At 40.9% G+C, this 25,467-nt stretch overlaps 2 protein-coding genes and 1 long non-coding RNA gene across 5 annotated transcripts in view; 1 reads left to right on the top strand and 2 right to left on the bottom strand.

Moving 5' to 3' along the window:
• Positions 1-23: 23 nt before the first annotated feature.
• On the bottom strand, positions 24-15,733 carry LOC146667419 (UTP--glucose-1-phosphate uridylyltransferase-like). 2 transcript variants are annotated; one of them, XM_085409090.1, is made up of 10 exons: positions 15,593-15,733; positions 12,815-12,930; positions 11,053-11,160; positions 6,281-6,466; positions 6,011-6,144; positions 3,171-3,468; positions 2,886-3,083; positions 1,713-1,955; positions 1,239-1,343; positions 24-413 (listed from the first exon to the last, which is right to left on the bottom strand). In XM_085409090.1, exons 2-10 carry the CDS (start codon positions 12,911-12,913, stop codon positions 306-308), a joined length of 1,479 nt encoding a protein of 492 aa, XP_085265216.1. In that variant the 5' UTR covers positions 12,914-12,930; positions 15,593-15,733; the 3' UTR covers positions 24-305. The 2 variants fall into 2 exon arrangements, with proteins under 2 accessions (XP_085265216.1, XP_085265215.1); XM_085409089.1 differs by lacking the exon at positions 15,593-15,733 and adding an exon at positions 13,615-13,800.
• LOC146667417 (uncharacterized) overlaps positions 13,859-25,467 on the top strand; it is a 42,413-nt gene continuing 30,804 nt past the window's right edge. The window contains exons 1-2 of one of the 2 annotated variants that reach the window (XR_014912050.1): positions 13,859-14,054; positions 14,166-22,569. This is a non-coding gene — a long non-coding RNA (uncharacterized LOC146667417). Of the gene's footprint in view, positions 14,078-14,165; positions 22,570-25,467 lie in introns of both variants that reach the window. The other variant, XR_014912049.1, reaches the window with a different exon arrangement.
• On the bottom strand, positions 16,950-25,126 carry LOC146667418 (malate dehydrogenase, cytoplasmic-like). The gene is made up of 9 exons (XM_085409091.1): positions 24,993-25,126; positions 23,877-23,975; positions 22,446-22,542; positions 20,920-21,095; positions 19,966-20,088; positions 19,144-19,320; positions 18,947-19,060; positions 18,614-18,703; positions 16,950-17,382 (listed from the first exon to the last, which is right to left on the bottom strand). Exons 1-9 carry the CDS (start codon positions 24,993-24,995, stop codon positions 17,260-17,262), a joined length of 1,002 nt encoding a protein of 333 aa, XP_085265217.1. The 5' UTR covers positions 24,996-25,126; the 3' UTR covers positions 16,950-17,259.

Raw genomic sequence — 25,467 nt, 5'->3', positions numbered from 1 at the left:
CCACAAAACACAGGAAGCTCTGCTGACCCGTACTGCACTTTTTTATTGACACAAGAAAAAAGATGACCACAGTGAGCCAGACTTTACAGTGATTGTCTTGCAGTAACAGCAAATTTCTTCTACACAGTGCTGGAGAAATTTGGAAGCACGATGAATTTGACCTCTGACCTTTTCAGGCTGACTTTACACTGACACAACTGTTTAAAACAAAAGCTGTAACAACCCTGCTGTTCATCAGAAGAACAGAATCTCTTAAAAGTCATCTTTAAGATCCAAATGGCTTTGAGCATTTTTCCCAGAAGGCCTCAGTGGTCAAGGATCCGCAGATTTCCTGAAACAATCTTGTTCTCCAGCATGGCTCCAGCAGGAATATCTATCCGGTCACCATGATTGGCTATGATGATGACAGTACCCTGATGAATAAAACGATTAACGAGTGAAAAACTGAGATAAATGTCACGTATTCTTGCAACCTTTGTTCGAAATCAAAGGTTATTGTTAAAAAATATAGTTGAGTAGCCCTGACAGGCTGGTGACCTGTCCAGGGTGTATCCCACCTCCCGCCCTGTGGCAGCTGGGATAAGCTCCATGAAAACTGTTGAGTCTGGCTAAAAATCTTTAAGCTGGTCTTTCTTTGAGCAAACATGTTAAAAGGTGAACTAAACATTCTGTGTATGCACTACCTATTTGCTCTAAATTTCAATCAATTTGTTCACAATGGTTAGTCAAGTTAGAAAGTGAAGGAGCTGCTCGTTATTCTGTCTAACATGGGACATAAATGAAATGTTTAATCTGGTCTGCATAGCAATAATCCTCAAAATCGGGTGGGGCCGTTTCCCCCCATTTCCTTGGAGAGTCGCAGTGTTTTAAGATTTAACTCTGAGTTTCTTTCCCTGCAAAATACATCTTGAAATGATCTCATTCAAATCAGAAAATAGTTGCAATGGAATTTCTCTTGAGAGTGGCTGAAATAAACAGAGGTATCAAGGAAAGATTTACATTTTATACTGTAAATTCTATCCAAGGACATTTCTGTTGGCAAGTATATTTGTAAATATCTCACAAAGTTCAGTTAAGGTGGAATTCCTTTCTAATTTCTGGAACAGTACTGTAGGCCCGAATAAGGCTCGACGTTAATTCAATTCAGAGAGCTGAAATAATGCTCTGTAGAAGTATTTGATTTAAGCCTGTAGGTGGCGCTGTTCAACTGTGCCTCAGTTATTGGAGCGGTTGCTTACTTTGAGAGAGACGTTCTTCCCGAAGGTGACATCTCCAGACACAGTGAGGTGATCAAGCTCCAACATGTCAGGGATGTTTTCAAACCTTGCCAGAAACTCCTGAACCTGTGGAGCAACAAAGCAAAAAGCAACCAAACCCTGATTTTATTATTTAGGCTCTAACATTATAACATAAAACACCTTCAGATGACTGTTCAGACTTATTTAAATAAAACTTCATTTAAACTGAAACATGCTCCTACTTTCTCGCTACGCTGAGCAGCAAGCAGGTCATGATGTTGTAGCTGAAAACATTATCTTTCCATTTCCTGAGAACTGATTTTTTTTTTCCTTTAGTTAACTTGTAGTTAGATTTAATTAGAAATATAACGTGATTAAACCTGTCAATTCCTTATTGCACCCAATGATAAAGTACAGAAGCTGAGAGAGGCTTGGATCGAGAGTGGAGATGATGCTTTCTGGGTGGCAGCTGACCTTTGTGAAGGAGCTGCCCAGTTTGACATGAGGCGTGGTTGGGAACTCTCTCTTCTTGCTCATGGTGAGAGAGCCGGCGTCCAGGGTGTACAGATTGGACATCACCAGCAGCAGGTCAGATGATGTCTTCACGGGCAGGAAGCGGCTACGGGGTACGTTCACACCCATGGCATTGTTAAAGCTTTTGATGGCAGCACCCACAGCTGTCTCTAGCTGGATGACATTCAGCCCACCATCCAGGGTCTACAGAGAGATGGAGCGCTTCAGTCAATAGGAGGAAAAACAGTTCCAACAGGCTCATAATCAAATTTGTTCATTCCACTCCTTATCGTCCACTCATCTTAGTGTGGTACTAATACACTTAGTACCCCACTAAGATGAGTGGACGATAAGGAGTGGAATGAACAAATTTTTTGAACTCAGGACTTTACACAAGTCCTGAGTTCAAAAATAGCTTTCAAAATAAACCAAATCTATTGACAAAATGTGCAGAAAAAACTGCTCTGAGCTAATGTCAAAAATATCTATTGTGTAAGATAAGGCCGGGGATGTATGATAACACCAATTTGTATCCTAAGACGACATATTAACAGTATTCGTCTGATAAAGCCTCTTGAGAAAATGGAAGCAGGGTTAAAAAGAAAAAGTAAAAGACAAGCAGCACACACCCAAAACATTTTAATACTGCCCCCAAAACTTTTCACAGCCTCATTACTTGAAGTACCTTTAAAATATCGCTTCATATCACAACACCAGAGAACACAAAAGCTCAGGGCTGTGATTATGAGGTTTTTAAAGGTCCTTGAGTATTTTGTGGTACTTTGATTCTTAAATATCAGTTTTCTGACATTACAAGTTACAAACTTTGCAGCCTCTAGGAGCAACGTATATGTTCTACATGCAGTTTTGAGTTTGACATCCGACTCTTTTTCCTCCCAACACCAAGCGGCACCTCTTTGTTGGATGGTTGTATTTAAGAAGGATCTGAGAATTGTTGCTTAGTCATGAGCAGGTGTTTTTTTAAGTTATCCATGAAAAGGGAATCACAGTGTCACTCATGTCAGGCACACTGGATTCCTTTGGCTGAGGTTAGTGGTAATGTTTTTGCAGTGGTAGCTCCTACAAACAAGTCTAACAGCATAATGTTAAACAAAAAGATTTCCGCAGGATTACCTTTGGATTGACGATGATCTCCAGGTCCATGGAGTTCTTCTCTTGCAACCTCTTGATGGCAGGCAGAGAGATCCACAAATTGTTGGTGTTGAAGATCTTGAACTTGGTAACAGACTTAAATTCGTCAACATGGGCCTTGGGGACCTGTGCGATCTCCAGCAGCCTCAGACGATCCTCATACTGGATCAGAGTACCACCCTGGACAGAAGGGAAACAGGCTGCACAGGCCGAGCCACACTTTGTTCAGCCGGGGCCAGATCGCCATGAGGGAGATACTAAACATACCTTGACGTCGGCTCTGGTCTTGTCTGTGACCTCCATGATGAACTCGCAGCGTTTGTCGGCCGGCTGGCTCATCAGATGGTTGAGGATGAACAGGTCAACTGTGGCTCCCAGGTTGTCGATGTTGGAAACAAAGATGTACTCTTTCCCTTCAGCAATGAGTTTGTCCAGGAGCCCGGAGTTTTGGAAGCTGGCATAGATGTCTCCGTGCCCTGGTGGGTACCAGGCCTCAGCATTTTCGCCACTGGTGCCCATGCTCTTAGCAATTGGCAGGAGGGACTCCTTGTTGATCCTCGGATACCTATTAAGAAAATAAAGAGTCCGTCATTTAGACTATAAAGAACTGAAGAGCTCTCTATTCCAAGAGAAGTGAAGGAAAATCAGATGGTGGACAAAACAAATTTACCCTCAAAGCAACTTTGACACTTTTATTTTTGGACAGCAGATGTAAACGATGGCCCTTATTTACCAACAGTTTCTACACACAAATCTGTGCGCACAAATGTTTAATGCTCAAATCACTGACTTATAAATTATATTTTTCTATATTTTGTGCACTTTTGTACTTGTCTGTTTACTACCAAATCAGAGAAGACAGCATAGCTCGATATGTCTTCAGAATCTTGAATCTGGAAATGTTTTTTTAACATCATCATAAAAATTAGTAGTGAATGCTGATGCATACATGCCTGTTCTTCTTTATAGTTCATGTAGTGTACTTCAAATCAAAAGACATTTCAAGTCTTCTAAAAACTTGCTTTTCTTATTTTTCCTTATAGTCGTTGTCCTAAAGCCTAATCCGACTGTTTCGCTCTGGAGTCAAATCACTGGATTGTACTTTTTGATGAGTCCTCTGTGTTTGCTCTCATGAAGTTTTCTTTTCAGTGCAGACCTGAATATTAACATCAGGTCTGATGGACAGTGATCTGGTCTTTACTTGTCTGGATGTTCTGAATGGATCCAGCATTGTCTTCCTTCCAGGTTTTGTTTTTTTAAGAACACACCAAAGATTATTTGTCCACTGCTAACGCTCCAGCTTTCCTTTTAATGGACTTGTTGTAGTTTTACTGCTTACCACTTTAACAATGACATATGTACAGTGGGGCAAAAAAGTATTTAGTCAGCCACCGATTGTGCAAGTTCCCCCACCTAAAATGATGACAGAGGTCAGTAATTTGCACCAGAGGTACACTTCAACTGTGAGAGACAGAATGTGAAAAAAAAATCCATGAATCCACATGGTAGGATTTGTAAAGAATTTATTCGTAAATCAGGGTGGAAAATAAGTATTTGGTCAATAACAAAAATACAACTCAATACTTTGTAACATAACCTTTGTTGGCAATAACAGAGGTCAAACGTTTACTATAGGTCTTTACCAGGTTTGCACACACAGTAGCTGGTATTTTGGCCCATTCCTCCATGCAGATCTTCTCGAGAGCAGTGATGTTTTGGGGCTGTCGCCGAGCAACACGGACTTTCAACTCCCGCCACAGATTTTCTATGGGGTTGAGGTCTGGAGACTGGCTAGGCCACTCCAGGACTTTCAAATGCTTCTTACGGAGCCACTCCTTTGTTGCCCGGGCGGTGTGTTTTGGATCATTGTCATGTTGGAAGACCCAGCCTCGTTTCATCTTCAAAGTTCTCACTGATGGAAGGAGGTTTTGGCTCAAAATCTCACGATACATGGCCCCATTCATTCTGTCCTTAACACGGATCAGTCGTCCTGTCCCCTTGGCAGAAAAACAGCCCCATAGCATGATGTTTCCACCCCCATGCTTCACAGTAGGTATGGTGTTCTTGGGATGCAACTCAGTATTCTTCGTCCTCCAAACACGACGAGTTGAGTTTATACCAAAAAGTTCTACTTTGGTTTCATCTGACCACATGACATTCTCCCAATCCTCTGCTGTATCATCCATGTGCTCTCTGGCAAACTTCAGACGGGCCTGGACATGCACTGGCTTCAGCAGCGGAACACGTCTGGCACTGCGGGATTTGATTCCCTGCCGTTGTAGTGTGTTACTGATGGTGACCTTTGTTACTTTGGTCCCAGCTCTCTGCAGGTCATTCACCAGGTCCCCCCGTGTGGTTCTGGGATCTTTGCTCACCGTTCTCATGATCATTTTGACCCCACGGGATGAGATCTTGCGTGGAGCCCCAGATCGAGGGAGATTATCAGTGGTCTTGTATGTCTTCCATTTTCTGATGATTGCTCCCACAGTTGATTTTTTCACACCAAGCTGCTTGCCTATTGTAGATTCACTCTTCCCAGTCTGGTGCAGGTCTACAATACTTTTCCTGGTGTCCTTCGAAAGCTCTTTGGTCTTGGCCATGGCGGAGTTTGGAGTCTGACTGTTTGAGGCTGTGGACAGGTGTCTTTTATACAGGTGATGAGTTCAAACAGGTGCCATTCATACAGGTAACGAGTGGGGGACAGAAAAGCTTCTTACAGAAGACGTTACAGGTCTGTGAGAGCCAGAGATTTTCCTTGTTTGAGGTGACCAAATACTTATTTTCCACCCTGATTTACGAATAAATTCTTTACAAATCCTACCATGTGGATTCATGGATTTTTTTTTCACATTCTGTCTCTCACAGTTGAAGTGTACCTCTGGTGCAAATTACTGACCTCTGTCATCATTTTAAGTGGGGGAACTTGCACAATCGGTGGCTGACTAAATACTTTTTTGCCCCACTGTAACTTCCATCTGTCTCTGTTTCCATCCACCCAAAAAATAATGAACCATTTCTTTAATCACCTCTGGCTTTTTACACTTATTTCATACTTAACAGATTTTGTTCACAGACTCTCCGTATGTGTGTGTGTGTGCGCACTGCACCTGCTCTGATTGAAAGTGTGGATTTTGACTTGGTGGTGTTTGTATTTCTGCAGGATCTTCTTTGTATCCTCGTCGGTGTTGAAGGAGTTCATGAGTACAAGCGGCACGTCAGCATTAAAGGTTTTGTTTAGATGCTGAAAACACACAATCATTTAGCACCATGTTAGAACAACAATTGCCTCAAGGTAGTTCACCAGAGGCAAAAACATGACCCTGGACTCATCCTGATCATCAGAGGTTAAGATGTGCAGTGTTTTTCTGCATTCTTACCTCAATTTGTTTCACTGTCAAGTCCAAGAAGGTGTTCTCATTGCGGACACTGATCAGACTCTTTGGGCCCTTGCAGCCCATGCTGGTTCCTAGACCGCCATTCAGTTTGACCACAGCAAGTTTGTTGAGACTGACAGCGATGTTGTCGGGTAGTCCCCTCGCCTTGATCCTGTCATAGGGCTGGATCTGAGCAAAATCCCACAAATGAGTAAGATGGGAGTTAAAAGTCTACGAAGAGTAGAGCTTTTTTTTTAATACTGTAAAACAAAACAGTGAAGAGGCTCAAGTTAAGGTCAAGGTGAGATTGAACAAACAGTTCAGTTTGTTTTACATGTAAGTCATCAGGATGTTATGCAACAATACAACCAGGCTTTAGTCTGATAAGCACAGACAGCAATTCTCAATTCTTTATTTATTTGTCACATGTAGTTATAGCTGGTACAACATACAGTGAAATGTTTTTCCTGGCTAAAAAAGTACTCCCCCCGACTGTGCAGACATGCTAAAAAGGATTTTACATAAACTAAAAAAAAAGGGGGGGGGGGGGGGGGGGGGAAGAAACAAAAGTAAAAAAGTAAAAAATAATATAAAAAACAATGTAAAAGTCCATATGTTTGTGCTTATAAGTATATATCCATGACGTGCAGGATATTGTACTGTAATAATTTAAATGAAAAAACTATAAAAATATACATTATTTACATAGTACAGATATATATAATAAGGTACGGATAAGGTTCAGCAAACAGCTCTGCAAGTTACACAGTGAAACCCATCAGTGCTAGATTTGTTTGTTCACTACAAAGCTGCTATGTCACCACCAGAAATGAGGAGTAACGCATGAAAAGTAGTGCATTACTGTAATCTGATTACTTTTCTCAAGTAACGATTAAAGTAAGGGATTACTATTGCAAAAAGTAATTCGATTACTGTACTTTCCCGTATGCACGCTGCGTTACTGCACCGTGATTTTGTTTGTGAGAGTGTCTCATGACAATGACGTACGAGCGTGCGACGTCCGTGGCAACAGACGTGTGCAGATCAACAAGTATGAGTAACATATTATGAGATATATATTATAATATGAGAGAGTATGATCGTGCAGCGCTTAAAGCTCGGAAGTACTGACATTACTTTGAGTTTGATTCTGTAAAAAGTAACAGAAACATTAGCGTCCGCTGTTCACTCTGTGAGGGAAGAAAACTTCTTTCTACAAAAAGTAAAGTTCAAATTGAGCGAGCACCCAGCACGCTGCCACGGGAGTGTGAAATCCACAGAGAAACCCCCGGATCCCCCCGCTGACATGGCCACTGCAGCACCGGGCAAACCTCCACCCGCCCCACTCCTGCTAAACAGGTGACAATAGATTTAAGAGCGACAGGACTCGGTGCCGATGAGTTTTTGATTTTATTTATTTTTTGCTGTGTTTTACTTGCATGTATTTGAAAGAGTGTGAACACAAAAATATTTTATTTTATTTTATATGCTGGAATATGAAGAAAATAGGTTTAACTGTTAAACAAATTTCTTCAAGTCAAACACTGTTGCATATAATTTAATTTTTGCTTGATGCAATGTGCATAAAGTTGAAAGATTAAACCTAAAAAATGTTTTAAAAAAAACTTTTTCATTTGATTCAATTTTATATGATGGATTATGCAGAAAAAATAGAATTGGCCTGAAAGGTCTGTTGCTTTATTACGTATTCAGGTTGTGCATCATGTTTTTAAAAAGTAACTAAGCAATAAAGTAACGAATTACTTTTGAAAATAAGTAATCAGTAAAGTAACAGGATTCCTTTCTTGGAGAAGTAATCAGTAACTAATTACTATTTTAAAGTAACTTGACCAACACTGCTGACCACTGCAGACTGGGAGCTAGTTGTCCAGCTGTCACAATTTGCCCCTCTTTAAACTTTCTCAAATCCTCACGCTTGCCCATTTTTCCTGCTTCGACCAGATCAACTTTGGGGACACAATTTTCACTTGTTCCCCAATATATCAAATCCATGTTAGGAATATCTGCTTGCAGATATTACACAGAACCAAGAGTAATAAAAGACTGTCTGAAACTGTGATAGCAGCAGTCTGGCGCTCACAGGTATTACCTCATTATTTGAAACATTGACCATGTTTGTAACAGCATATATATCCATTACAGATAATAAGGAAAAACATAACACTTCCACATTCGTGATATAATGTTAATGTATATTTTTATAGAGAGATGTTTCTGTGGTACAAATGTCTACAGTAAGACCATTTACTTGAACCCTTTTTATATTCAGACAAACATGCATACCCAGATACAAATATATGTGTAGCTGGGTATTAGAACATGGACAAGTAAACTAAATGTGTATATATGTATATTCATATCATTTCTAGTAAGAATTAAATAAAAAAATGTGTAGGGAAACCAATTTGAATCTCTGTGGTGTTTTTTAGCTTCCAAATGGTGCATGCCGAATAAAGCCTGCTGGGTCTATACTGGGTGAAGCTGTAGTCTACAGTTATGGGCAGGAGGAGTTTTCTATTTTAAGGTTTTACTTGGATATTTGTGGCTCCATTATTAAACAGTAACTTTTTCCAAAACAGATAACCTCCCGTAACTGGAATGAACAGAGTTACTTTTGGAAGTGCAGTCTTCTGACTTTTCAAACCTCATGACACAGTGTGACACACAGAAAGGACACATGTATTTATGGTCACACTACACACCATATCAAAGCTGGATTTCTGCCCGTGCTTCTATAAACAGCTATCCAACAACAGAGCAACTGTTAAATATATAGCAAGTCACACTGTAACAAACACTGGGACATCTTGTATTGCTTTTCTCTTCATGCTTTGTGACGTTCTGAGGTTTTTAAAGATCTACTGGAATGGTGTGAGCTTGGAGGCCGACCAAAGACGGTCAGCTGCAGGTGATCAGCTATAGAGGAATCTATGACCTTTGCTCTATGACCTCAGTAAAGTCTTGCCTCACATGTTTGTGGATGTATTGGAGAGCAAATTGGGTTTAGTGTCTTGCTCAAGGATATTTGGCATGCAGACTGCAGCAGCCGGGAACTGACCAACAAACCTTGTGATTAATAGAGAACCTGCTCTGCCTGTTGAGCTACAGGAGGCCAAAGCTTGAGAAAACAAGTGGACAGCTCCACGGCCACCAGTGATTTTGGTTTTTAACAGCAAAAATGAATTATATCCATTATTCCTGTAATATTCCTTTGAGATATCCACAGCTCATCATGACTGTAAATATATTAGTGTTTGTTTCAACTCTGGAAAATATTCAGTCGAAGACTGAAATAAACTGACACATGAAAATGTGAGGGTGGTTTCATGGACAATGTCAAAAACTGTGTAAATAAAGGATTTAAAACCTCCATCACATTGTCTTGATGCATGCTCAATCACCAAGGTATGGAAATCCCACAAAGTCGATGCTGTACATATAAAGGCGAGTGTTACGCATGTCTTGCACCAGTAAACTTAGAACGCAGTGTCTCATTTTCTCTGAACCACGCTCATGACGACAGCGGTGGTTTGAGGCACAGGGTGATTAAGGTCAGAAGGGGAGTGCGAGTGGAAGATGTGTGGGTGCTCCGCACGACACTCTGAAATGCTCCAGCAGTCAGGCTAATCTTAGTCCTAACCTTCACTTGGCTGATATTTTTGGGAACACCGTAGGCAGGAACTGAACATGTGTGTGAAATGTCACCATGCTGACAAACAGTTGGCTTTGGCCTGAGCGTTCACTATCCTCAGATCTGGTTGCAGTAGCTTGTTTTTGAAGTATGACACCCGTCGCCACAGTGGTGTAGGAGAGTCAGGAGAGTGCATGTTAACCTTAGCATAAAGACTGGAGTTAGGTAAGTGCGCGCTAGCCTCACTGTTACAAGTTAATAAGTAAACATTGTACTCTAATAATACGATTACTCATCTTTAAAATGTTCATTTTTGAATTCACCTTTCTAAAACGTTGCCTGTTGATTTCTTTGAACTTTTAATATAATTCATCTGAAGGATAAATAAACACGTGAAAGAAATTGGTGTTTGGAATAAAGCACAGTGTAGATGGTGTTTGCAGCCATGAAGCCCATCACCACACTGGCTGCAAACTCTTGGGACAGGACATCTCTACATGAATTGAATTGAATTAATGATTAAGCTGAACTATGCAGTAAGTGAGTTTGCTTTTTAGGGGCATATAAAAGTCTTAAAAAATGTTTAATTCTTAATTTAAAAGCTTCAGAAGGTCTTTTCAAAGACTGTTCAGGGTTGGAGTTGATCTAAGAGTGGATGCTGCTCCTGCACATACTGTATAACATGTATACAGCTTTAAGATATAAACTGAAGCAGTTAGAAAATATTTGGAAAAATACATTTGCTCATCTGTAGATTATGTAATTATTCCCTTACAATTTAAGCAGCTGTGGATTGTTAGCAGGTCCCAACTGTGAGGTTTTTCTTACATATTTCTGTTGCCCTCAGATGGGTTATATTCTAGCTTACTTTTATTTAGCTTACTTCTAGAATAATTTATTAATCCCTGAGGAAATTATGTGGTCGCAGTTATTCCAAGACAGTAAGAACTGTAACCAACTAAACTACAAGTGCAGATGATGCGCAGAGAGTGAGGGTGTGCAACTATCACACTGCGTACTTGCGCTTTAGATGGAACATTTAAAGCACATATGAGCACCAGCACGGAGCACTGCAATGTCAAAACTCAAGCCGTGTTAACCAGAAACATTATCTTGTGCTCACCAACTCCTCCGGTGGCCGGCTGATCTTGGCCCAGTCCACTGAAGGCCCTTTGACTTGCAGGAATCTGTGGAAGAGCTTCTTGAAACCATCAAAATCTTTTCTGGAGATCTGAAACAAAAGAAGTCAAATATCAAAACTCACTGATTAGGAATCTGTGTTTAACGTCTATATGTTGCATTTATCTAGAGTGATTTTTCACTGGCTTTCAAACTACCCTTCCTACATTAAATAAATCAATACAAAATAAGCTTTATTAGAAACAGTCAGTCAGTCGGACGCCAGAAAGGTTGGCTATACATCAATAAAAGCTTCAAACTAAAAACACAAAGGTGATTTTATTTACAAACATTTTGTTTTTGTCAGCTAATCATATTAAAGCTCTAATCTGCAGGTTGGTTTACATGTCTACCCTGGTTTCTTAAAGTGCACCCCTAATAATATTTTATGTAGCCCACAAGCATAACAAGGACAAAGTGGACTTCATTCACAGTGCATACTGTGGTATATTAGTGCAGAACAAGACCAAAGGGATGTCTTTAGAATTTCAACTTCTTATGTGATCATAGCAGATGAAACCTTCATAACTTGGATGAAGACAGCTGGTTTCAAGAGGTGAAATGGCTTTAAACCAGCACAAAAACATAATCGACCACGAACAACCACCTCATTAAAAGACAAACTGAAAACATTTCACACAAGCGCAGTGTCCCTGGACTTTGAGACCTCACACACAAACACAAAGTTCATCTGTGAAAACAGGTTAGACGTGTCTAAAGTTGCTTTTTCACTTACTCATATATGCTTCCTTCATAAATTAGCACCATAACAGGTTTATAAGCTATCAATTAATGTTGTAGCATGTTAAAAGAAAAGGAGCAGCATTGTCTTCGTTCATCCTTCAGAGTGACAGCTACACCACATTAAAATCTTCATAATGTCTGAGGCCGATTACTGAAGCAGGTATGAATCATTTACAGGACCTCTGGGTTGTTCACCTCAGGTTCCCCCGTCAGGCCAAATTTCTGCCAACAAAATCTACGTGCTCAGATGAATGTAATGGACTCTCTGTACGCAATAATGTACAAACATTTGTTCTACATATATAACAGATCAATGAGTCCATGGCATCTGTCACCTCGTGTGTCTCCCAAAAACTACAAGAATGTAACAGAAAATTACAAATTTAACAAAAGTAGCGAATCAGATGCTGTCTTATGCTACAGTGCAAACACCGCATCCTTCAAGAACCACATCGCTTCAGAGCTAAATCTGACAAAATGAAAATTACTAGTAAAAACCAAACAGTTAATGGCAAAAAAGCTGATGGCGCTTTGTGTCATTACAACCTACGCACCAACTCTGTGACGACCCTGTGATAGAAACTTTAATTTAACAAAACCATAAGAAAGAAGATGACAAAAGCTCGAAGGATGAGAAGAACAAACACAAAAAAAACGTACACATGGCCAGTCGCCAGTCTGCGTGCAGTAAAAGTAATGGGTATGTGTTACCTTATTTGACATATGCATGTTTTCTCTCACATATTAACTACAATTAGGTAAATGAAACCTCAATTAACAAAACTGTAGAGGGAAAAATAGTATTAAATTACAAAAAAGCTTTTCTGGGGCTGCACGAGATAATCCTATGCAGAAAAATCCCACGTTTACTCCTGTCCTGTGATGTTTGAGAGGATTTTTCAGAGTTTCAGAGCATTTGTGGGGATGTTTGGAGGGAGCAGCAGAGCCAAAGGCGTTCCCACCTCTGCTTCAGCTTTGTTGGTTGTGGTGAGCAGAGCCTCCAGCTCGCGGTGCATCGAATCCTCATGTTGCTGACGGAGCTTCTCCTCAAACTCTGTCATTGCTCTCCGAGTCAGATCTGTAAGCATACGCATGGGTCGTCTTCATTTAATTTAACTGTACATGTGTTGCTCAAAGATTAAATACACAGGCTGTTACTGGTTTCCAAATATATTTTAGAAAAAGAGCCACAGTTAAAGGAACAATTATAATCTGTGAATTGGAATTTATTCTTTACTGCATTCTTAGGTGCCAGCTGCAACTTTGAATATATTTTAATATTCATTTAGCTAATTTCTCTGTCCTTTTATTTCTCTGTCAGCTACATAAATTATAAGTGCTTTAAAAAAAAAACCTTTAAAGCTCAGGTTTGACAGGAATTGTAATTCTGGAATTAAACGCTTGTACTTTATCCTTAATACATCAAATATTAGGTCACACATTAAGCTTGGGAACAAATAATTACATACGGAATTACATAAGAAAAAATAGTTAGTGCAACACAAACCAGTCAGCAGAAGCTCACTTTTAAAACAGTACGAGGTGCTTTTATGTCAGTGTTTGTGTCAATGCTAAAGTCTGACTTTCAGGATGTCTGAGGACGTGCTGGAGTCTTCAAGTCGCTTTTTTACCCCTCGGGTAATCTTGGTGACTGAGAGTTTAAGGAAAAACCAGAAAATCTATTGACACTAACAACACGAATGTCTGAGGGAACAGACTTGCACTCAGAAAGTCCATCCTGTCAACCAAGATGCAAACTTACCAGCTACAGTCAGAGTCATTTTAACAGTGGGGGCGAGCTCAGCAGAAACGAAGCAGCTGGCAGCTTTTGGTGGCAGGTATGTCAGCTCACAGTGAACAATGGTCCCAAAGAAAAGCAGAGTGAGCAGCTGTCAGAGAACAACACACATACTCCTCATCCTCAGCTCAGAGGAAGCTCACAGAGCCGCTGCTCTGACCCCAAGCTTAATTCAAGGCCTGCCCCCAACCCCACACACCAATCACAAGCTGCCAGGGGGTTTGTCACAAGGCGCTGTGTACCGTTGAAACATTCAGTTAATCAGTTCTTTAAGAAACAGAATACAGATTGGCTTTTTATGTCCTGCGTTACAGTAAAAATCTGATTTCTAGATTTCAGATTTTTTTTTTAGTGTCAACTTTATATTAAAAAATAAAAACTATCCAAAGGCCTTAAAGCTTGAGGTAGACCTGGCTGACAAGCCAAGGTCAGGATTGCTCATACTATAACAACTTCCTCAGTCACAGAGTAGGTCCACCCTAAAACTGTTTGTTCGTCTATTTTACCTTCTGCAGTTGCCCACAGTTGGGGGTTGCCCACTCATGTCTTCACATCTACCTCCTGAGGATTCCCACCCCATCATTCTACTTTGACGAGTCTCTCAAGCTTCTGTAGATTTGATGGCCACAGCCTTTCAGTGGGATGTGCAGGTCGGTCAATAATATTCACTTTGGACTTTGCCATGTAGTTCTTCACCAGAGATGATGCATGTTATGGGTTGTTGTTTTGAAAGACACAGCGATAACCTAGATCTAATTCTGCTGCTTGAGGTTTCTTTCAAATTTCTTCACGTCCTTTCTTTATGATTCCTTTCACAATACTCCCAACACAGTGTTTCACTGAGAGGATGGTGTTCTTTGGGTTTCTTTTTCTAAACATAAGAAGAGCTTCAGTTTAATGTCATCTGACCAAAGGATGGCCTTCCAGTATGCATAATCTTTCTCCAGGTTGTCCTGAGCTTGAACATATCGCTTGTGCAGAAGTGGAGTTTTTCTTGGTGTGTAAAAGGTTCTGGTATTGACCTTCTTTAAGACTACAATTTCTGACAGGGAAGTCAGTCATTGCTGTCTTCGTAGTGGTTCTGGAGTCTTAAGCCACTTCTCTCACTAGTTTTCTTTTCAGCATGTTTGAAATCATCCACTTTTCATCTCTGTCAGGCTTTTTCTATACGGTGTACAGAAAAAGTCTAAAATGTTTTTTTAGCATGTTTTTTCAAGTGACAAACCCTTGCTTAAGTTTTTATACTGTGTGTAAGTTGGAAGTTATCCTTCACATTAAACTCAATTTTGCTTTGAGCATTACAGAGATGAAGCATTTTCATTGCACAGCTGTACTTCATGCTAGTCCAGTTTTTCAGGGGGCTAATATTGTTGACAATTCTTTTTTGTCGTTATTCTATTTTATTGTGTGCAAACAGAAATAATTTATGCTTCTAAAGAAAACTGGTACGTGTAGAAACGCTATGCTGAAAATAAAATATTAATAAAAAAATCAATTCACCTTTTTAAATGTGAGGTTTTGCTATATTTCTTCCATTCAGATAATCCATTTAGTTGGTTTCCCAAGTTATCAGTGGTTTGTTGCTGAAATCACCTGCAAGCTTTAATGGTGACCTTTACCCTGACCTTTACGCTGCTGTTTAAAGGTCAAAGGTTGAGATTCCACTCCAGCTGGCACAACGTAAAGGCACGTATCATTGCACCACAAAGAAAAAACTGCAACGTTTGCTTAAAATTCACTAAAGCTATCAGCTGCAGATTGTTGTGTCCATTTGGCTGTAGGGTGTGTGAAGACCGTGGTGAAACGTTTCTGTTCAGCGCGCACACACAGGGCAGAAGCAGTTTCGTGTTTGAGCGCTTTTCAATGTTCATTTACGCTTCTCCAAACACTCGTTTTGACCAACGTGCAAAGCAGCCACAGCTCTCACTGAGCTCTTACTCACCTGAACACTGTCAAAGTAACGGAAGGGCCTCAAAACACACCCGAGAACAACACGGACAACTTCAGACGGGGATCGAGTAGGGCTCAGACCGGGGAGTTCATTTTAATTTAAAAACAAATAACATTAAAAGGTGTCAACACGAAAAGTCGTCATCCTGCCTTTAGCTTGTAGCTGACAGCAGCCACAACCAGCTCCGCGCAGCGCGAGCCGGGATGGTAAGTGACGTAACGGTGCGCCCTTTAGTGCCAAGTGGTGATTGGCTAAAAACGCCTGTCAATCGAAGCTGCTGGCCATTAACCCTTCTTCCTTTTTCTACAGATAGATCCACCAAACTGCAAAACTCTACAAAGAAAACCAAGAAAACCCTGTTTACGTCCCCAAGCCCCCAAAATTGTCACATCTAAAACTTTTATGCTGTTTGCTGCAGGTTTTAGCCCCATTTCTTTATATTATTTATTTATGGTTATAACGGGAGGAATGCATGCTTTTAAAAGGAGCTGGTGGATATTTAAATTGATCCATTTATCTGTCTCTCTGTCTTTTGTAGGCCAGTGCTTAATTTTACAAAAACAAAACAAAAACAGCTTTAGTATAACTGCCATTTATTCTTTTGAAGTTAACAAGCCTTCATTACTGATCTCCTGTTTCCACATATCTTACTCTGGTTTTATTTGTATTGTATTCATTTCTATTAAAAAAAGAAAAAGAAATCTTCTATTGTTGATAAAAAAAAAGGTTTCATTTATATAAACACTGGTAATACAATTGAAACCCTATAGTTACCTATTAATTTAGTTGCAAACAGGAAGAGTCTGATTATAAATTATTAACTGAACGCAACACAAAAAAATCCTCAGCTGTCTATGTGCAGATTGATACTGCCCTCTTGTGGCTAATAGGCTTTTACTGCAACTGTCTGGAGGATTTAATAGAAATCACAAAGTAAAGGTATCATCACCACCTGGGTTGAGCTTTGTTCTGCCTTCTGAGGTTTTCAGAGTGGTAAAACACCACACTATGCAGTGTCTACCTTATAATGACATAGTGTCATATAAGGTAGACACTGGCTAAAACTTTCCAATATTGGTGCTCATTTCCCACACATCACTGCAAGTTGATTTACAAGATTGAGATATAGAAAAGATATCAATAATATTTTAAAAGGTTGTGCTGCACATAATGTCCCCTATACTGCATTCATGTGTCTTTCAGACTGTATTCTGACAGTGGACCATCTATTATAACAGATCCAGGTGGGTATGATAGTTTAACCCCAGTCTTTAAAGAAAAGTTTAAAACCTGTATTGTATCCACTGCTGAGACTCCTAAACATGAAAGAAGCACAACTGAGGCCTGATTTGGTCGGTTTCTTGCTTTATTGGTGACATGTTCCGTTACAGTTTCTGGACAGCTACTGCGTGTTATCTACCACCACAGACATTTTTCAGTGTCTTGCAGATGTAGGAGGCCAGGCTATGTTCATTAAACAGGTTTTCTGAAAACCTGAAGTGGCCAAGTGACACACACTCACTCACACACACGCATAAACACATACACACAGAGGTGACACGCGGGCGCCAGCTTGGACGGTTTATTATGGTGGAATCTCAGAGCCGAGAGCAGCGCGCCTTTGGGGGAACTAAATTCTGGACACCGGCGCGTGACAGTCACTGGGAGAGGAAATCCAGGGCAGTGTCTCGCTCCTCCACCAGCTCTGCCGCTGTGGCGTCCATCTTGGCTCGGGAGAAGTCATTGATGGGAAGGCCATCGACCACTTTCCAGGTCTTGTTCTGTGGATAGAGAGAGAAGAGTCAATGGTCGAGCTATGAGATTTAATGCATTTTGTCCAAACTCATCTTCAACTAAGGCTGTCAGCAAAAGAGCATTGTTGTTACACTGTTATTGTTACTGTGCGACAAACATCGACTAAAAGCATGAAGTGACTTACATGTGACTAACCTACAGTTTTGGACACTAATGTATCTTATACATCATCTGGGAGACGAGTATATACACTTTATATACAAGTACCAGTTATAATGCCGACTAAATTTACATGAATGTGATAAGGGGCACACGTTCATTTTGCAGCTGTTAAGTAATTAGGCAAGCTAGCCAACCACTTTAATCTGATTTTGGTTAAGCATTGGGTAACATGAGCCAGAATCACGTTTGATCACGAAAACCAAAAGATCCGTTCAGTGAGATAAATGTTCTGTTGCTGTCCACTGCAGTATTCTGCTGTTTGACAGGCTTTAATATTTACAGCATGTTTTTTTTCTTCTTTTTAGCTGATATCAGCTAACATCAGCTTACTTGCTAACGCTGACAAACTGCTTGATGCCCAGGCAAAAAGAAATACACCCTCAACAACCTTAAAGAGTTTGGGCCATGTTCATTTTCTGAACCGATGGAGGCAGAAGAGTGCAGGTGGACATGCTGTTGAAAAGACAAATCGGTTTGCTACAGATTTACAAGCACTAACATTGTTTATTTAAGCTAAATAAACAATGTTATCTAAGGACCATAAAGCAGCAGGAGTGTGGGAATGATCTGCAGCAGCTGTTTATATAGACAGATGTATGTAGCCTGTATATAAACCAGCCCAACACAAGAACCTGGACAGATTTTGAACAGTCACTTGGGGCGAGCGTGGCTCAAGAGTTGGGAGTTCGCCTTGTAATCGGAAGGTTGACGGTTCGAGCCCCGGCTTGAAGTGTCTCGCCCAAGGACACAACGACCGAGACGGTCGTTGTGTCCTTGAGCGAGACACTTCAGCCGTTGCCTACTGGTGGTGGTCAGAGGGCCCGGTGGCGCCAGTGTCCGGCAGACTCGCCTCTGTCAGTGCGCCCCAGGGTGGCTGTGGCTACAATGTAGCTGCCATCACCAGTGTGTGGGTGGATGACTGGATATGTAAAGCGCTTTGGGGTCCGTAAGGACTAGTAAAGCGCTATATAAATACAGGCCATTTACCATTTACTTCCTAATCTGGACCTATTTTACGGTCCAGCATGTATTCACCTTGATTTGGACTGGGAAAGAATAGATCAGGTCCTCTGGGATGTTGTAGGAGTTTCCAGAAGCATAGACACCCATGGAGACAAATTCACCCTTGAAGACAGGTAACAGTTTCAATCAGTTTGCATCAATAACATGTAAGCAGAAATGTATAAAAGAAGACTACAAACTCAGCAACTTGTCTGGAAAAAAAGAAAAGAAAAAGCTTTTTTGATGTGATCTTACAGGTCTAAAGATGAGGACTTACCTTTCTGACCATCGGGATTCTTATTATTGTCAAACACTAAAAAAATAAAATAAAATTGAGCTGGGATTAATCTCTGTATCCACACTGACCTCCTTGGTGCCAAACCAGATGTCCCTCATGTGGTCACAGATGGCCTTGGCGGCAGACATGGCACTGGACAGCTTCCTGGCCTTGATGACAGCAGCACCACGCTGCTGCACTGTCTGCAGGATGAAGAGGAGAAGGTTTCACATTAGAACAAAGTTTCTGTCTGTTTGTTATGTTTGGCATGGAGTCAATAACTCACAGAGATGAAGTCTCCTCTGAGCCAGGCATCGTCCTTGATGGCTTGGTAGGCTTCCGTCTCGGCTCCCTGGAGGTTGACCTTAGCGTGGTGGACATCGGGGTACTGGGTGGAGGAGTGGTTGCCCCAGATGATGACGTTCTTCACTTGGTCAGAGGACACGCCACAGCGCATCGCCACCTTCAGGAGAGAATACAACAACAAAAACAGAAGTAGTATTTTAAAATAGTAACCATGATATGTCAACACTATAATTAATGGTGCGTTTTCCAGTTAGTGGTTATTCGATATAAAATCTTTTATCAATATAAGCAAAAAAACCCAAAACAAACTGTTACTGGGGAACTTAAGTGTATTTTTCCATCTGACAGAATCGAACCAAAGGAAAGTTTGAGCACCTGAAAAAACACTTTGTGCAACTAAACGTTCTGGGCCCTTGTTTGTGCGTGATATTGTTCAGCTGTCTTTGCAAAGACAAATGTCAGTTTCAGATCTTAATGTACATCACAATATTATAATACGGTTTACTCCAAAAAACAAAACAAGTTTAAAGCATGTCCGGACATATTTAGGGCAGAGACGAACTACAGTCACGTCAGATAGGATTTTATGCATTACTATAGTTCACAATTCAAAATAATTTCATGATGACAACTCTCGTCAGCTTGATTTAAGAGTTTCTCACAGAAACTGTCCCAGCAGGATGAGTGTTTAATTGCCTCAGTGATGTGTGGTCAACAGCTGGTTGGAGATGTGAGCAGGTTGTCCTGTATTATACAAATGTATATTGTAAACAAAACAATAGTAAATTGTAAACACATGTACCTGGGAGCAGGCTCTGTTGTGGTCCAGTCGGGTCAGGCAGGAGAAGTTCTCTTTAGGGATGGATGGAGCAGACTTGGAGGCGATCAGACAGTTGGTGTTTGCGGGGTTTCCAACCACCACAACCTGTCAGGGTGAGATCCAAACATATCTGTCAGACACAGAGTCTGAGACAATTTCCTGAATTTGCTTTGCCTGCAGAAAGCAAATGAACAACTGGCAAAACAGAGTCACAGGGTGAGCAGAATTTAGAAGATGCTCAAATCTTCTGTTATCCTGAAAATACACATTTATTAAAAAAAAAAAAATTTAAACTTTTAAACTAATGGAGTAATCAAAAACGTAAACGTTTACAGTAAAGAACGGCACTAGCGATTTAGCTCTACGCTGGTAGTGACCCGAGTTTGTAGCTGCTCTGTTAAAAGTCAGCAGGGCAGGTTGTTATGGCCCACGGCGCTCTGTTGCATAAACAAACTCAGAAATGAATCACACAAATAAATTTAGCTCTCTTGACAAAAAGGACTTAAAACACAAATATTCTTCTCCCCTTTGTAAACAGAACTCTGGCATGAAAAAGAAAGATTTTTGAAGATAAAGTACTCGGGACTAATCCTCACTGAATTAGAGATTTTAAGATTAGGCACAGTACAAAATGCAAGTTCAACAAAACACACTTGGAACCTTTGGAGACCTGCAGTTCTTTTATGCAGCAGCATGACGCTGCTGTGTGACGTCCAGCAGACAAACAGATGGTTTTGACATGCAAAAGACGTTTTCTGGATAAGCACTTTCACTTCCTGTGTTCATCAGCTGCAACTGGCTTATTAAGTCACAGACTTTCAACAAAATATCTGAAAATAATATTATACTAATATAATAATATTCCCCCCCCCCCCCCCCCAAAAAAAGCGAATGGAATGAACGTAAATATGGATATAGTGAAAGTCGAGGGGTCACCTTGACAGTCTTCTTCGCATACTTGTCCAGAGCAGCTCCTTGCGTCTTGAAGATGGCCACGTTGGCCTTGAGCAGGTCCTTCCTCTCCATGCCCTCCTTCCTGGGCATTGAACCCACCAAAATGGCGGCATCAATGTCCTTGAAAGCCACTTCTACCTTGTCAGTGGGGATGACCTCTGTTGGAGACGAAGCACGTTAGCTGTCGCAATTGGGACTTAAATATTCCAATATTTTGACAACATTTTGATGAGCGAGATGAGAGAGAGCCTTTATTTGTCAGTTGCACACAGTTGTTTTAGTCTGCAAACCCCAAGCACAATCCTGTCAGGAGATTTTCTTTCTGTGTTTATCACTACACTGCACCATGAGCTATCTGAACAAAGGGGCCCCTGCAGGAACGTAATGATAAGAAAAAGTAAATGCATGGACTGATAAGACACACACTGATTTTTAAAACCAGCATCAGTACCCAGTGTACCCAGTTACTCCCTGCAAGCGTAACTTTGCGCATAACTTTGTAAGTTCTGACTAAAAATAGCGACTACTTTAATGAAAGTTACAGAAGCTTGGCATCTCAAAGATACGTAGGGTATAGCTGATTGGCATGCCTACTATGCGATTTTTTTTGTTCTTAGTTGTGTACAAACTTTGGACAGTAGTATTTATTTTTTAATGGCAAAATCAGTGTGATAATTTATAAAAAATGATCATTTCCCAAGTGAAGATAGTCCTCGATAGGGTCACATTAACCTTCTCACAATTTTTACTGTAATAAAAGCTCATTGTTACTGAGCGACTGAGTCCACATGAATATCTGCAGCCTTGGCTGATTCTGCCTTTGCTGATAAGATGTGCTTGATGTCTGATGTTAGACGTAAGCTGGCTGGTATCAGCCTGGACTTCAGTCGGGGTTCATCTCTACTCCATTCATATTTGTCCCACCACTGCTCTGATTGGCTGCTGTGGTGCCTGAACCAGCAGCCAACCAGAAACTGTACTTTAGACACTCCTCCAAAGAGCAGCAGCAGTAGACAGAGAAGGCTTCTGCCCACAGTTTATGAAGGGCGCACACACACACACACACACACACACACACACACACACACACACACACACACACACACACACACACACACACACACACACACACACACACACACACACACACACACACACACACTGTGTACTGCATTCCAGATGGAGCACAACAAGCGTCTGTGGCTGCATCTGGCCGCTGACTTCTTAAAATCTCCATCCTTCTATCCACTTGAGCTTAAAATGAGCAATAAACAGCTTTTGAACAATGTATTGCATGCTAACATAATAGAGTGGTTTCTGATTCAAAATAATTAGCAAAAGCTCTGCAGAATATTTGTCAACATCTTCAAAAGGCAGGCAACACCTTTTAAGATTCCAGAAAATAAACAAGCAGTTATTTTTGTAGTTAAAAGGCTAGTTTAGATCCAACTGATTGAGAAGATTCACCATGAATTCTTGCCATGCACAGACACACGGTGTGGGCTTACCCTTCAGAATGGGGAGGGCGCAGTCCTGCAGCTCCATGACGACTCCATCAAGCACTGGCAGCATGGGGGGGATGTCCAGGAGGATCAAGATGATTGGCTGAGAACACAACATGGTGACATCACAGTAAGACAACTTGAATTATGGTGTTCAATGTGCATCACACAAGTTCAAACCAAACACTTTATTGTAAGTGATATAAAACAAACAAAAAACCCAAAAACTTTTGACTGATTTATTTGTAAGCAAAACAGGGTGTATCCATGAAAAACACTGATGTGGCTTAAAATTAGATTTTGCTAGTGGCTAAATCCAGGGACAGATAGATACTTGGGGAAATCGCATGGTTAACATCAGCCGGGCATCTACAGAATTATTTCGTACTTTGTCTTTCGTCTGGCTAACACTGGCTATTTCTAGCATGTCCTCTAACGTGTAAGCTCTTTCTAGTGAAAATGCTATCTTGAACGGACAGGATCAGTCAGTTATCCAAACTTCCTGTGCTGTCCAGTATCCTGGCAGACAAAAGCAAGCAAACTTAAGTCACTTAATAATGCTTTGATAAGGTTATGCAGAGCTCATTTTATAAATGTCGGGAAAAATGTGCAAAACACTCAGTGCAGCATGTTTCAGTAGAAGCAAGATTATTCTTTTTTGTAATTAAGGTGAATATAGCATGAAAGTGAAAGGATTTGGGACAGATTAGCTCCTTTCTACACCTCGTCCAAAGACCTTTCGATGCATTTCCCGGTGTCACCTCCCACATGGAGTGACTCATTAAGGTCATGTTTTAAACTGCAATATTGGCATGGAATCAGGTTTCAGATGCAATCACTAAAGTAGAACCTGTTGTTCCTAAAACTTGTTCTTCCAAACCTTCACAAGTGTGGGAGTTTTCCCATGCTTTTCTCCAATGCCTTCCTAAATCCATATGAGTTATTAAAGCTCTGTTATTTTATTCTAATAGCATACCTTTGCATGATTACGAGTTTAATACTCTTACATTGGCTTCATCTTCTAAAACAAGCTGTTTTAGCCCCTCCCACTTAGAGACCACACTCCCTTTAAGTCAACTTTCTTCAAACGGCTGCACTCATCAAACATAAGAGTGAACAGCAAGTGGGAGGGGCTTTTGTGCTTACAGGCAGCACTGTGTACATGAGATGTCCATGTCAGCGAAAGAGCGTTTAGAGCAGCCTGAGCTTTAGGCTCACAGAGACTACTTGTTCATAAGGAGGCCTTTTATTTGAAAACTTTGTTCACTTCTCCTTTTTCCCTACACTCTCTCACAGATCAGAACTCCATTAACAAGGCATGTTCATTACTCATGCTAATTCCATTATATAACAGTCCCAGTCAGAGATCGGGATCTGAGAGAAGGGGACTCTGCTGCTTCTGAACATTATGTAATCAAAGCTCAGAATGAATCTCACCTGGTCCTTCCCGAACACATCTCCCTTGGCGATGCTGTACAGCAGGGAGTAGGCAATCTGGCCAGCAGCGCCGGTCACCAGAACACGGATTGGTTCAGCCTGCGTAGACAAAAACATTAGCGTCACTGACCCAGTTAAACAACTGAGGCAGGAAATGAAGGAGCAGTAACTATCATTGTTGGCTCACTGGCTGTGACTTTTCTTTCTAGTTGAAAAGCACATATGCATAACAAACTAAATCTTTACATTGAGGACAGTGATGTCTTCCTCATAGACAAAACTTCACAACAAAGCCCGTTTGAAAATTAGGACAAACAGAATGATCTAATATTCTTGCATAATAGCAAGAGTAGCAAAATTATTGTTTATTTTCTGTGAGCACTTGGTATCTCCGTCTCATTGTCCATGCATGAAATTCATCAAGCAGTGGACAGACATACTTAAGTATATACAAGCATGGAAGGAATTCCTTTCATGCTTGTATGACTTCGCACTCACTTTAATGAGAAATAATCAATGAAATGGGCGAATTGCATACAGGGTTAACGTGCATTTTAAACACAAAATAAACTGCACACAAGTATGTTCAGAGCCCGCCTTGCATTATTTCTAACTGGGCGGTTTGTAAGAGAGATTTCAATCTGATGGAGCTCCTGTTGTGATTGGTTACGCCAACAGATTGAAAGAAAAGGCCGCTGATGTAATTTGAGGCCGATGCCACGCCACCGCCTCTCCTTCATATTAAAATGGAGGTTTTGATGGACAGTGAACCAGCGACTGTTAAACAGTACAGCGGTGCACTAACCCGCAACAGACCGTTGCTGTATTACATCTTCCGTATTTTCGATAACGCATCTCCTTCCTGCGCCACAGCCTGCGCGTGTCTGCTTTGCCCTTGGGTCTCGTACAACACAAAGATAACCTTTATTAAAAACTCGTAACACCATCAGCATGAAGTGAGATGAAACAATTACTCTGCCGCCTTCTTGTCAATGTTAACGATTAGTGCATCACTAAATAAACCGTTTTTTTAACCAAGAGAAACGGTATTATGATATTCGACGTCTAGTTTACATAGTTACTATCAGCCAACGAGGTCAAAATATTCCAGCTTACCATTTTAACTAGCGAATGCAGATAGGTTTGCTGTGCGGTGCCTGATTCCCCCTGTCAGAGTCGGACTGGACTGCGGGGTCACCTCTAGCCTTGTGTTGCAAGTCAGGCGGCGAACCGACTCTTCACACTCACCATGGGATTTGTAGTCCTTTTCAATATTAAGTCAGATGTTTTGACACAGCCGAGAATACAGAAAAGAACCCATTCTCCCACAATGCATCACTCTGGTGAAACCGCGCCCCTTTGTGCTGAATATGGTGGATGGTTTTCTGAAAAGCGTCCTTTTTAACAGAGCATCTATAAACTGTATGTTGTCGACATCTTGTGGTCGGCAGCGGAACATCATTTGTTTCGCAAAATGACAGCTTTGAAACTCAAGAACGGCATTATTTACACTTACAGAAGTATGTTTAAGGCCCTCTCTATGGAACGTTTTAAGAATGAGCAATCTAAAAAACGAAAACACCAATGGAAT

Source organism: Rhamphochromis longiceps, linkage group LG6 (genome assembly GCF_057381845.1).
Source record: "Rhamphochromis longiceps isolate RC_006_pf linkage group LG6, R_longiceps_female_GT1.1, whole genome shotgun sequence".
NCBI lineage: Eukaryota > Metazoa > Chordata > Actinopteri > Cichliformes > Cichlidae > Rhamphochromis > Rhamphochromis longiceps.
The sequence above is the reverse complement of the archived record's forward strand: the minus strand, read 5'-3'. Positions and strand labels throughout refer to the sequence as shown.

Bases quoted from the DNA above. Each gene is read 5' to 3' on its own strand.
- LOC146667419 (XM_085409089.1), bottom strand. The intron at 11,161-12,814 runs GTGGGAACGCCT...CTTTTGTTTCAG, and splicing joins CCAACAAAGCTGAAGCAGAG to ATCTCCAGAAAAGATTTTGA. The intron at 3,469-6,010 runs GTGCAGTGCGCA...TTTTCTTAATAG, and splicing joins CACACTTTCAATCAGAGCAG to GTATCCGAGGATCAACAAGG.
- LOC146667418 (XM_085409091.1), bottom strand. The intron at 19,321-19,965 runs GTACATGTGTTT...TCTCTCCTGAAG, and splicing joins ACAACAGAGCCTGCTCCCAG to GTGGCGATGCGCTGTGGCGT. The intron at 19,061-19,143 runs GTGAGTTATTGA...TTCATCCTGCAG, and splicing joins TCAGAGGAGACTTCATCTCT to ACAGTGCAGCAGCGTGGTGC.